Source organism: Triticum aestivum, chromosome 7A (assembly GCF_018294505.1).
Source record: "Triticum aestivum cultivar Chinese Spring chromosome 7A, IWGSC CS RefSeq v2.1, whole genome shotgun sequence".
NCBI classification, from domain to species: domain Eukaryota; kingdom Viridiplantae; phylum Streptophyta; class Magnoliopsida; order Poales; family Poaceae; genus Triticum; species Triticum aestivum.
The window spans coordinates 672,515,779-672,530,220 of record NC_057812.1 but is presented as its reverse complement, the minus strand read 5'-3'; the positions used below and the strand labels follow the sequence as shown (position 1 = coordinate 672,530,220).

The 14,442-nt window shown below is 43.4% G+C and overlaps 1 protein-coding gene across 1 annotated transcript; it reads right to left on the bottom strand.

Annotated features, from left to right (window-relative positions):
* Positions 1-201: 201 nt before the first annotated feature.
* On the bottom strand, positions 202-5,840 carry LOC123149172 (BTB/POZ and MATH domain-containing protein 1). Its single transcript, XM_044568733.1, has 4 exons — positions 5,357-5,840; positions 4,210-5,266; positions 1,619-1,696; positions 202-1,504 (listed from the first exon to the last, which is right to left on the bottom strand). Exons 2-4 carry the CDS (start codon positions 5,221-5,223, stop codon positions 374-376), a joined length of 2,223 nt encoding a protein of 740 aa, XP_044424668.1. The 5' UTR covers positions 5,224-5,266; positions 5,357-5,840; the 3' UTR covers positions 202-373.
* Between the last annotated feature and the right edge of the window lie 8,602 nt (positions 5,841-14,442).

Sequence of the window (14,442 nt, the reverse complement as noted above, 5' to 3'; positions counted from 1 at the left end):
TTTATTCCCAATTTCAGTGACAAGGTGTCCATAAGAACTCCCATTATACTCAGAGTGGAACATGCAACGTTTGCGTGGCAGCAGCGTAGCGCAGATGAGACAATACTGATTCGTAAGTCAAAAGCCGAAGCAAAAAGCCCCTATTTAGGAGCTTTTGTGGCCTTTTTGCCAAAGTGAAAAAAAAATGCAAAAGCAAAATCATAAGCGCAAACAAACAGGGCCTATCACCTTGTCAATGCTTGCCATCGAGGAGCACAAACTCACAGTAGACCATTTAGCACAAAATTACATCGAAGTGAAGTTGAAATAGTTGGCAACAAAATATAGTAGTATACTAGACAAACATGCCCGGAAAGCGCAAGCAAGATACGCTTCAATTTTTTCTCCCACGCGCAGCCTTGAAAAGGTCAATCACCACCAAAGGGCAGCTTGCCTCCAGGTGCTTATACCCCTCTGTCGCCAACACAGCATCAAGAGTGGCAGAAGTTTTGATGATGAACTCAACACACCTCGCCTTGAGCTCCGGGCAGTTGTGCAGGTCGGCTAAAGCCAAAGTTGTCGCTGCTGTGTTGACGTTGATGCCACCAGCGAGCTCGCCTGCGCAAATGAGCTTCAGCCTGTCCAGTCCATACCTGTCAGCGGCAGCAAGGAGATGCTGAGCCATCACCGTCACCGCCGCCTCCTGCTGTCCGAATTCTGGCATGGTGTCGGTATAGATGGCCTCCACATCTGCCTCTACCTGTTGTCCGAATTCTGGCACGGTGTCGGTGTAGATGAACTGAAGAAGGGCCTTGAATACGGTAGCGTCCATGTCCTTGATCTCCACAGTCTGAGAGCACTTCTCCTTCATGTCTCCAAAGAACTCGGCCATACAAACAGGGGATCTTGCGGCGAGGATGAGCTTGTGCGCAGCAAAAGACTCACCAGACACGAGAAATGTGACGTCCGCTCCAGTCTCGCTCTGAAGGAGCTGAGCAAATTGCAGGTGCAAGTTAGAGGGTGGGAGATGCACTTCTTTCAGGGAGACCGTTGCTACATCTGGTAGTTCCTTGAAAACCTCAAGGGTGCATTGCACAGTAAAAGAGTCATCCTTGACATAACCCGATAATTCGAGGTGTTCACATCTTGTTATGAGGGGCACTTGAGATGAGCTATCTTGGGGTTTCCTGAATATTATTGACCTGCAATCTTCTTCAGACGGCTTAAGCCTTCCTGTTGGATCTACCAAGCAACAGCGTAGAGTCGTCCTCACAGCACACGTGCGGGCTTCACTTAGAAAGATAAGACGTAGTGACACCCAGGAGCGATTGAATTCCTCATTGGTCCGTGGATAAATACGGACTTCCCAATCATACCCGTCGAAACTCCATCTGGAATTGAAGCTGTAGTCCCTGCCTATGCCCATGGTCATGCTAAACCCATCGATCTTGAACAGCCGCACGGAACGGACGACTTCGGTGAGGTTTGTGCAGGCCTTTTCCATGGCGAAGGTCTGGGAGTGTTTCTGCGCAGGAATGATTATGGATCAGTACAATCCAGCACTTCTCTTCCATTATATTGATATATAAAAAACTCACCGCGCAAGGCCTGCGAACCAAGGAGGCGAAGGACGACTTACGGTGCCACCAGAGAAGAACCGGTCAGGTAGCCTCAGCGTCGCACCAGCGAAGGAGACGATGAGAGCGAGGCGGATAAGCTGGTGTCCCAGCGTCCACGATCCGGATCAATCCCGACAGGTCGATGCTTTGGACAGGAGATGAGGGGGTAAAGAGGGAGAAGAGAGGGGGAAAGAGGAGAGGCAGAAAAGCAGAGTGTTCACCCAGCAAGAATAAACAGGACTTGTGACGGCGACTCATATTGATGGTGGGTGACCAAGAGAGTGGAAGGTGACTGGGTGAGATGAGTGGAAAAATGAAAAGATTCCATCGGGCAGGGCCCCTTGAAATGAGAAAGTATGGAAAGAAAGGGGACATTTAACAAACAAAAGTTCTCCACCACCTGATCTGACCATTTATTCTACCTAACTCTCTCTTTTTTTTCTAGTTTTTTAGGTACTCTACATATATTATCTGATAATCATCAAGGAAAGCAATACCATGACACGACACGACACAAAAACTTATCCGTTTGCCAATTGATCGAAACCATGGCTGACATCTTTGCTCCAGCACTTGGTAGTAAAGAATATAGATCAAAGCGAATGACAGCTCTCAAGAAAAGAAGAAGGGCGTGACACACGAACTCGTATGACCTCATCAGCCAGATCCATGAGAACACACCTTCAAAAAATCATCGGTGAGCCATGAGCGCCTAAAAGAATGCCGCTGTCACAAAGTCGGGGCCCAAGGGCCTTATTCGCACCCAACGTTGTATCCATAGCTGAGACACTACATTCAGAGACAACCCACAAAATGTCTTGGATCCCCACACCTATTCCCCTACTTTGCTACAGTCCACGCTGATTGCTTGGTGGCACCTTCGGGGTGTCATCTTGAAATAACTTCACATTATGCAGTTTATATATGCACAGTTACAAAACAAATGCAGGCCAGGTAACCCACAAAGGCTGCACAATATACTGCACTTTTCCACTTGAACTTATTATAGAGTTTACTTTAGCCATAGTCATATCATAACGTAAACCATAGTCCCCTTCAAATAACTTCACATTATGCAATTTATATATGCACGTCATATGCATGCTTCGTGTTGCCCACTGGCATCCCCGGTCACGATCTATAGCATAAGGGAACCGAAGAAGTAAACAACGTAAACATATGGAATTTTGTTTATAATAAAATTTCTAGCTTCTTGTAATAACTAATAAGAGTCGATGTGTCACATATGTCAATTTCTGAAGAATACTGTACAAGCTGTAATGAGCTGCTTACACATGACAAATAACATTCATGCGATAATTTCTTAGCATTTACAAATAAAAAAACTTGCATGTGCTGCCATACCATCAATTATATTCCTGGAGTTTGGAGATCATCGACTTCCGAGCACGAGCAGTCAAGACTTGTCCAAGTGAACCTGCTCCGGAAGAGACCACAGCTGGATAAGGCATCAAAACAAACACTAGATTTGCCCTTTGTCGAAAAAGAACTCTTAACAACAGTGAAAAGAAGGTTCTTGCAAACCCTGCACACACTGGTTATATATCACCGTGTGACACTGATAAGCTTATAAGGAGACAGATAGCCAAACAACTTGTAAAGAGAAAATGTCAGATGCAGATATTAGAGGGAACGATGAATATGCAACATTTTGTGAGAAAATGCATTGATTTCTGGTTTGCACAGAATAAACAGGATTGAGCTGAAGAAGCAGCTTTATGAGCTTTCCAAAACTTTACTCTGTCATCTACATGTATGATATTTTGACTTTTCTTAAAGAATGAAAAATATTTGTGTGAGCCCGGAGCATGCGCTTCTGAGTTGATTTAGCAGTTACATTACTGGTAACTTGTAGCTTATAGTACTGGTACAAATTGATGCATGCCAGAGAAGAATGTTGTAATCAAAGGTGAACTATTTGTGGAGACATCCTTATATAATGACCGAGAGGAACATGTAAAATAACAAGAACAGCTATTGTGCTTTCATAACATGGATCAAACTCTTGAAAGTTTGAAGATTTTAGGATTTGAGGATGGACCTGATACAGAGGGACCAAAACATGGACATGACACCAAAATAGACACAAACCTTGCATGCTTAAAAATACCAAGAAAGGGCATCACTGAATATTCAAATATCTAACTCCGTTATAGCTCCACAAATATTTCAAAATCGTGAGGATATTGCAGGATGTTGTGGAAAGTATACAATTATACATACCAGATACCAAAAGGTTGGTTCAGGTTTGATTCCTATAAACAGGAATCATTTTATTTGATGTGAGAATGAAGATGTTCAAAAGAACTCCCAGGATACAGAAGACCTGGATTATGTAGCAGCGGCTGACCAAATCATGTACGAAACTATACACACTCTGAATCATCCAACTTTATTTATCCCCTTGTACTAATATTGATAAACATGCAACCAAATCTTGGACGACATTGTACTAAGTTACATCAAAATTGGAGGAGCACTGAAAGCGTTAAGTTGCTCATAACAAAACATATATAGATGCACATAAGTTTTCCATTTTAGGTAAATGCTGACATAAGTTCTACTACACCACACATGGACTCTTACTCACATGGACAGACTTGAGAAGCTCAGTCAGGACCAAAGGGCAGCTTGCTTCGAGGTGCTTATACCCATCTGTCGCCAACACAGCCTCAAGAACAGCAGGTGTGCTGACGATAAACTCGACACATTTGGCCTTGAGCTTGGAGCAATTGTGCTGCTCCGCCAAAGCAAGAGTGGTCGCTGCGGTGTCGACAGTGATGCCATCACAGAGCTTTATTTCACAAATCAGCTTGAGCCTCTCAAGTCCATACATGTCAGCGGCGACAAGCAAATGTTGAGCCAACGTCGTCACCTCCTCGAGCGGTCTATCAAGCTCAGGCACCGTGTCAGTGTAAATAAAGTGGAGCATGGCCCTGAACGCCGCCACCTCCATATCCTTGATCTCCACGCGTGCCGAGCACTTCTCCTTCATGTCTCCGAAGAACTGGGCCTTGAAAACCGGAGACCTTGCGGCAAGTATGTACTTGTGTGCAGCAAACGACTCATAAGACACAAGAAACGTGACATCGGCTCCCATCTCGCTCTGCAGGAGTTCGCCAAGGTGCTGGTGCAAGTTGGTGGAAGGTTGGGTGATCACTTCTTCAGCTGGGATGGTTGGTGCTGGTAATTCCTTGAGTACCGTGATCGCGCATCGCAGGGTCAACATATCATCCTTGATATAACCAGATGGTATCTTATTTCTGTCCATGAAGACCAATGCCCCGAAGTCTTGGGGATGATAGAAGGTCTCTGACACGCCATACTCGTGATACGGCTCAAGCTCCCTGCTGAGATCTACGAGCTGACAGGCCATGCTCGCCCTCACGCCCCACTGTGTGCGGGCTTCGCTGAGAAAGACGAGTTTCAGAGCCACCCATGTGGTGCCCGGATAGATAAGGACCTCCAGCTCATACCCATCGACAGTCCATATGGACTTGAGGCAGTAGTCGCCGCCCATGCCCGCGGTCAGGCTGAACCCATCGATCTTGAGCAGGCGCACCGCGCGGGCCACCTGGTTGAGGTTTGTGCAGGCATTTTCCATGTCGAAAGCCTGGAGAGCGATTACAGCTGAAGTTTCAGCGTTTCTGCGCGGGAACGATTGCAGATTAGTACAGGCGTACAGCCGAGGTATGCAGAGTTAGGCCGTCTAATGGAGGCGGCACAGGACGACTCACCGCGCCAGTGGAGTAGATGCCTCCGCCGGACGTGCTTCTGGTCGCGGCCTTGCTTGCGAGTCGCACCGGCACAGGAGACGACGAGGGCCACGGCTAGCCCTGGTCGCGGCCTTGCTTGCGAGGGCACCGGCACCGGCACAGGACGGCGCGCGGGAGGTCGATTGGTTGGTCCTCCCGGCGTCAGCTAAAAGGATCAATCCGGCCAGAACGGCGCTCCGCCGGCCGGATTTGGGCCCCGACGAGCCGGACCCTGCTTATCCAGTGCAAGCGGCGGCCGGGGAGAGGGACTATGGCGGAGGCGGCGCCGCGGCCAAAGAGAGGAGGGAGGTGGTACCCGGGGAGTAGGTACGGAGGTGGAGGCCGACGCAGCGGGAGGAGGGGAAGTCGCAAGCTCGCGCCGGCGGTTGGCGTTGACGGCCGCAGACCGGGGGTAGTGGGAAGAGGGCCATGGAAAAGGACCCGCTTAACCGGCGAACGTTCGTTGGATGGCAGGTCGAGGATGTCAAATTTACTTGGGCAAATCCGTCTCCTGTTCAGTATTTCGTCAGGATTTGTCGTCCTTACAAATTAAAATTTCCATCCTGTAATTTGTGCTTCCATAACCTTGTCCATGCTTTACCATCATTTTTCTGAATTTGATGCTCCCGCCCAACAACTCGAATAGTTATATACCACATCAATCAATTTTTGCCTTTGTAAATTGGAAGATTGGGATTAGTCTGCATTCTTACATAAATCTAGTGAAAATATGGAATTCCCGGATTTAGTTTGCATTCTTAAATAAATCTAGTAAATCATGGGGAATTTCGGGCGTTAATTTGCATTCTTAAACAAGTATAGTCAATTTTAGGGAATTCTGGTGTTAATCTGCATTCTTAAATAAATATATTACAAATATGAAACTATGGGAGGTAGTCAGCATTCTTAAATAAATGCAGCAAAAATCGGGGAATTCCAGGAGTTAACTGCATTCTTAAATAAATCTAGTAAAAATCTCAAATGGCAAAGAAAGGTAGTTTGCATTCTTAAATAAATCTAGTAAAAATCGTGGTATTCGGAAGTTAATCTGCATTCTTAGATAAACTAGTAGACTGCCCGTGCGTTGCCACGGGCCAACAAATGGATTTACTAAAAACACCCACCCGCTTATTATACATAATAAAGCAACAATGAACATACACGAAACCGCATACAACAACCTAATTGACTAAAATGCCCCTTCCTTTAATTTCACATCTGCAATACATGGCAGCAATACATGGCAGCATGCCTCCTCAAGTAGCTCCCGCCGGGTCTAGATTGTCTATATTTCTTTACTAACTTATTTGTAAGACAACTGTTCAATCCAAATGTAGGATGTACTCACTCTCTAAAGAAATATAAGACTTTTTATTGATAATATATTACAATATTAAAGTGGCCTCGTACATGTAGAGCCAGGAGTTTACCATACATGCTATGAATTTATATATGTATCCTTTCTTCTACCTATTATTGAACAGGCGACACAACAAGTCCTCATAGAGCAAGTTATAGTGATAATTATTCTCAACAGAGGGAGTATCTACAAAACATAGTGCCTTTTTATGTAAGGCGTCTATTACATAGCACAAGTAGAAATTACAAAGTGATTATAGGCAGCCGAATCACGAACGAAAGGAGGGACATGTCCCATCCAAACATTACTACCCCGGAAAAAGAAGTCTGGGCAACCCCCGCAGGATCATGTTTTTTTTTACAAACTCTGTTGACTTCTGAAAAAACTGAGGCAAAGTAGATGCAAAGTGACCTTATTTCTCCGTTAACTGTTGGGTTTCTGCAAGCAGAATCATGTGTAGTGTGTTAACTGTGGTGATTGGTGATCACGACAGAACAATCAAATTCAAACATCATAGCAAGTAGGGTAAAGTATATTTTTCGTCCCTAAACTCTCTCGAAAGTATAAAAACGGTCCCTTAACTTCGAAAGCAGCAAAACTTAGTCCCTCAATTCTTTAAACCGGATAACTCGAGTCCTTTGATTTAACAAAAGTGGTTTTCACGTTGACTTGCATGGTTTGACCAGTCATCGCCCATTGTGGCCGAGCAACAACGGCACACCGGGCGAGCCGCCGAAGCGGGTGCGGCTGACGGCGCTGGAGCGGCGACAAGCGTGCGCCCCGCCGTCGCGCCACTGCCCGCGCCATGTCCACGACCCGCACCACGCAAGTGATGGATTTGAACGAGAACTGGATGACGCGGGCACATCAACGGCGCGGCCGCCGGCAATTGCAGAGGCATACCATGAGCACGAGACGGCAACACGAGCAGCAGTTAGCTGTGTCTGTGTTACGAGTTCGCCGTGAAGGCCAAGCCGCCGCGTGCCTCCGTGCTGCTAGCTGTGATAGCCCCGCTCGTCCAACAAAACTCACTGTAGCGCAGCTCCCTGGCCTCATGCACCCTCTGCATGCGCCGCCGACAGCCACGCAAGCTCCATGCCTACCTCTTTCTTTTGTTGCCCGGTGGTACTAACTGCTCGATGAAATGCCCAGTCGAGTTAAAATGGAAAAGAAGAAGAAGATTGCCACGTGGATGCTGACCGGTCAAAACCATGCCAAGTAAGCATGAAAACAACTTTTGTTGAGTCAAGGGACTAAAATAATCCGGTTTGAGAAGTTGAGGGACTAACATTTGCTGGTTTTAAAGTTGAAGGACCATTTCTATACTTTTGAGAGAGTCCAGGGGCGAAAAATATACTTTTCCCAAGCAAGTATGCACAAACAATGTGTATCAACAATAACAGTACAAGTTGAAAATCTGGAATTATTGAGTGCACCCTTGGGTGCTATTTTAAAGATGTACTAACCTAATTCCCGTTGATTGCTCCCTGAGCATCGTCGAAGATTGAACGTTTAACCATCTATGAACCAGCCAGTTCCCCTGGTTTGAAGCAACCTGCTATTCAGCATCTCTGATAATATATGTACAAAACAATCAAAAGATTTCCCTAGATATTTGTAATACATATTAGTTATTATCTTGTAACCAAGCAATATGCAAGATAAAGTTTCTTTAGGATGACCAAGTTATATGTACATTGTACTAGATACGAACCTTATTTCTAAACACACATAGAATTGCACGATATCATAGATTTTGTTTGTACAAAAAAATCATATTGTATCTGATGTCTGATCTCAGTATTGATCTCGGATTACCAGTTGTACTTCTGAATGAAGTCCCAAGTAAATTATTTGAAGCCCATGCAGCAACCACATGAAAAAAAGCACTCAAGATGATGCTTTATCTTTAAATCATACCACCTCTAATCCCCTAGATATCTTATGGACCTTGCTTTCTCACACATGAACATTGCCAACAAATACACATACCTAAGCCATATGCACTCTAGCATAAAAATGTATGTTTTGCTAGCTCAACCATGGTACTTACACATGCAGTTATCACTTCAATGTTCTTTGCAACCTAGTTAAATGTGGATGACTGGATAAAAATATAAGAAAGTATTTATATTTCTAAAACGTTGCTGAAAGAAAAGAAATCCTACAAATTAAAGACAAAAGCAAAATGTTGATGATAGATACTTACTAATATCATCTTATCCTATGCGTTCGATGCAACAACATCTTTGTGGCATCGGTGAAAACTCCCTGCAGCATAAGATCTTCATAACACCAAAACAAAGGAAAGCTTCCAAGCGTTTCCAAATAAAAAATTTAACAATCTTCAAATCAATTAAAGGAGTAATCATTTCAAGCCCAGGAGGCCAGAATGAGGACCCCTTCCTTGTTGAACTCATTTTTCACAAGAAGAAAAAAAGAAAAGGAACATATATAAGATAACAAGAAAATCTACATCTCTTGAAATTAAGTATACATACAACAAAAATATATGTTATTTTACCAACACAGTGAGAACAATTACTTCCTTGGGATTTCTAAGAAAAATATTCCTGTTAGTTTTTCCTCAAGCAATTAACAAGAAATGGTTAGAAAAGTCACAATATATTCAATCTTAATGTGACATGTGCATGTATGATCATTAAAAGTACAGATCAACTTGATCATGCAGATACTAAAGAAAGAGAACAACCCTGCTTATTCACCAATCCTATAACCCTACAATGAAGTTTCACGAAATAATTACGAAAACCAACATCTCTTACTTGGAATTTACACCTGACATCTACTATGGTTTTAGAAATATTTCATTAGGTAAAAGGTAGAGGATGTATGCATATCTTTTGAGCTACTCTCATCCTCTTAATGTGACATGTGCATGTTTGAACATTAAAAATACACATTGGTCATGTATATATTAAGGAAAGAAGAAAAAAACCTATAACATTAGCAGATCATTAATGTTGCTACTACACAATATCTACGTCGGCTTGTTGTTGCTCTTTGTCTCTCCTATAACATTGAAAGTTGTTTTTCGAATCAAAGCTTAAACCATGAACGTTGCTAGACGAACAAAATTTTGAATGGACAAAGCGAAAAATATTCAAGACCTTGCTGGATTAAGAACCACTAATATCTAAATAAGGTCAAATGAAATAAGAAGACATGAGGTCAAAATGATCGCAGTAATAGCTCCAAAAGTAGAAGAATGATAGAAGAACACATTAGTCAAATGATATAAGAAGACATGAACATTGTAGCTTACTGAAGATTGTCCCACTTTCCTGCCTAAAGCTTGGTCCAGACCTCCTGATTAAAAGATGCAATTAGGAAATGAGTATATATTTTCTTTGCAGATTCAATACCATCATCGCTGGTATATTAAATTAGACTATATCAAGCACTGGATGTGTTTCAAAAATTCACGTTAAAATTATCCTAGCTTCCAGACGAACATGAAGAATTGTGAAAAAACCACATTAAAATTATCCTAGCTTCCAGACAAACATGAAGAATAAAATTAGTCATTGGGTTAAATAGGATTGTCCTACCTACCTGGCAGTTGGAATATAATTTATTTTCTTACCCACTGTTATAGCAAAACTTACAACATAAGAATCGACTGTTTGTGCAAATAAATAAATAAATTCTCTATTCTGATAGTTTCTATTCATTTTCACTTGTCCAAATTCAATGATAAATCAATTGGCCAGATGTCCATTGATTATTATCGTGGACGATAAATGAAATGCAACATCATGTCTTACACAGTATACCAAAAAAAATGTAATTTACAACATACTATCGAAGATGTCAAATAAGAAAGCAATTGGCTCACAGTCGATGAAAGCTCAAGGATAGACCTTAATTTAGGCTATGCATCCACCACTTATGAGAGACTACAGTTACAATTGCTTGTGCTGATATCGCAAGCAATGTGATTTATGTGTAAACGTAAGGATTAAAAAAGTACATTGGAGCGCACAAGTTGTTGGAACCATAGTAAGCATGCATGTGCAACGCACGTCTCAACTGAAAGCATGCTATACTATGAAAATATTTCTATCATAACATAGAATAAATCTCTTAGGGAATTTCAAAATTTGATGCAAAGTGGATAGAATTCCTAATTCCCAAGTCATAAAGACATGTTGATTGTTCCACGAAACAGCATGCCCCATACCTAAGTAGGGCAACACCAGAAGTCGGCCGGGCGATCACTTTCGGCGATCGGCACCCTCCTAAGTTGTATGATCAGAACATGTGCACCGTTGGATTTGCCCGACTACCATGGATCCCGTACCCCCTCAGCATCACTCCCTGCGTCACTCCCCAGCAGACGCCAGTCCAGCCGACGCCGGCCACCCCGTGGCACCACTCACAACAATGAAACACAGTGTTTGTCAGCGCCACCTCACCCGACTCGAGCCAGCGCTTCTCTCCTCCCTCACAGAACGGTGTCGCTCCGCTCACAGCAGCGAACCATCAGGCTGCATCTATATCACATCTTTATCACCAAAATAAGACATGAGTCATGCTATTCATTACCTACGACCAATGTGGTTCAGTGGCCAGCCCTCCCCCCTGCGACTATATGAAGCGACGACCCATACATAACCATCCAGGAACCTGTCGAGTGAGAATAGCACTTATTATGTGGAGATCCTGACCAATATAGTTCGTTTGACATCATTTAGTGTTCATTCTTCCATGGTCAGGTCCTGACCAATGGAGGTATAACAAAATTTACAATCTATCCATTTTAAATAGCATGTGCCTCCTGTAACTTTCACAAAACGTACAGTCATGTCCTACCCCAAATAAGGTCAGGTCAGCAAACAAGTTGAAAAATACAGGTAGTCGTGCGAGATTATTAGATGACAAGTAGCAAAATCTAATAGTGATCAGAATGGATATCCATCATGTCTCTAATTTGAGGCTCTACTTAGCCTTTGTTTGTTTGGTATGAATTTAGGTGGTCCACTCAATTTTTTGCCTAAGCTCAATAAAACCGAGCCATGCATTGCCAGTCTTTCCATGGCCAATAGCAACTGTACACAAAATAGCTCAACTTGAACTGACAAAAGCATTAACTACCATCAGTGATGCATGCCAAATCGCATCCTAAGTCCTAAAAATATATGGCTACTGAATATAAGGAAACATGAAAGCAGCAAGGTAAAAAATGGATTGGTTCCATGGCAGCATGTTCTCTCTGCCCTCCTATCCTTGTCAATGTTGATTATTGGCAGGGAGCAACTTCTGAGTTGCCTTCCTTGGTTCCCGGGTATAGACCCCTGCAGTATACAACTTTCTGTAGAAAAATGTAAAATGTTAACACTGTTCTAAATGAATTAATAAAACTCTAAATTCAAGTAGGTCTGAGTGTGCAAGCTATGCAGAACAATTATTTCAGTCAATCAACATCATTTTAAAGCAAAAGAAATTGAGAAATGAAAGAACACATCAGCCGCAGAACCATGGCAGGTTGTCTCTGCATAATAATATTGGCAAACTTTGCAAACACATATGGAAAAAGTATAGTCATGAACCATGTGTTGGGAAACGTAGTAATTTCAAAAAATTTCCTACGCACACGCAACGAGAGGGGAGAATGTAATATACGTACCCTTGTAGATCGACAACGAAAGCGTTAGCACAACGTGGTTGATGTAGTCGTACGTCTTCACGGCCCGACCGATCAAGCACCGAAACTACGGCACCTCCGAGTTCTAGCACACGTTCAGCTCGATGACGATCCCCGGACTCCGATCCAGCAAAGTGTCGGGGAAGAGTTCCGTCAGCACGATGGCGTGGTGACAATCTTGATGTACTACCGTCGCAGGGCTTCGCCTAAGCACCGCTACAATATTATCGAAGACTATGGTGGAAGGGGGCACCGCACACGGCTAAGAATATGATCACGTGGATCAACTTGTGTCTCTTGGGGTGCTCCCTGCCTCCGTATATGAAGGATCAAAAGGGGGGTGCGGCCGGCCAGGAGAGGGCGCGCCAGGAGGAGTCCTACTCCCTCCGGGAGTAGGATTCCCCCCCCCCTTTCCTAGTTGGAATAGGATTCGGGAGGAGGGGAAAGAGGAGAGAGAGAAGGAAGGGGGGCGCCGGCCCCCTCTCCTTGTCCTATTCGGACTAGGGGGGGAGGGGCGCGCGGCCCAGCCCTGGCCACCTCTCCTCTCTTCCACTAAGGCCCACTAAGGCCCATATACCTCCCAGGGGGGTTCCGGTAACCTTCCGGTACTCCGGTAAAATCCCGATTTCACCCGGAACACTTCCGATATCCAAATATAGGCTTCCAATATATCAATATTTATGTCTCGACCATTTCGAGACTCCTCGTCATGTCCGTGATCACATCCGGGACTCCGAACAAACTTCGGTACATCAAAATGCATAAACTCATAATATAACTGTCATCGAAACCTTAAGCGTGCGGACCCTACGGGTTCGAGAACAATGTAGACATGACCGAGACATGTCTCCGGTCAATAACCAATAACGGAACCTGGATGCTCATATTGGCTCCTACATATTCTACTAAGATCTTTTATCGGTCAGACCGCATAACAACATACGTTGTTCTCTTTGTCATCGGTATGTTACTTGCCCGAGATTCGATCGTCGGTATCTCAATACCTAGTTCAATCTTGTTACCGGCAAGTATCTTTACTCGTTCCGTCATACATCATCTCACAACTAACTCATTAGTTGCAATGCCTGCAAGGCTTATGTGATGTGCATTACCGAGAGGGCCCATAGATACCTCTCCGACAATCGGAGTGACAAATCCTAATCTCGAAATACGCCAACCCAACATGTACCTTTGGAGACACCTGTAGAGCACCTTTATAATCACCCAGTTACGTTGTGACGTTTGGTAGCACACAAAGTGTTCCTCCGGTAAACGGGAGTTGCATAATCTCACAGTCATAGGAACATGTATAAGTCATGAAGAAAGCAATAGCAACATACTAAACGATCGGGTGCTAAGCTAATGGAATGGGTCATGTCAATCAGATCATTCACCTAATGATGTGATCCCGTTAATCAAATGACAACTCATGTCTACGGCTAGGAAACATAACCATCTTTGATCAACAGGCTAGTCAAGTAGAGGCATACTAGTGACACTCTGTTTGTCTATGTATTCACACATGTATTATGTTTCCAGTTAATACAATTCTAGCATGAATAATAAACATTTATCATGATATAAGGAAATAAATAATAACTTTATTATTGCCTCTAGGGCATATTTCCTTCAGTCTCCCACTTGCACTAGAGTCAATAATCTAGATCACATCACCATGTGATTAACATCGATAGTTCACATCATCATGTGATTAACACCCATAGTTCACATCACCATGTGACCAACACCCAAAGGGTTTACTAGATTCAGTAATCTAGTTCACATTGCTATGTGATTAATACCCAAAGAGTACTAAGGTGTGATCATGTTTTGCTTGTGAGATAATTTTAGTCAACGGGTCTGCCACATTCAGATCCATATGTATTTTGCAAATTTCTATGTAAACAATACTCTGCTCGGAGCTACTCTAGCTAATTGCTCCCACTTTCAATATGTATCTAGATTGAGACTTAGAGTCATCTAGATTAGTGTCAAAACTTGCATCGATGTAACTCTTTACGACGAACCTTTTTGTCACCT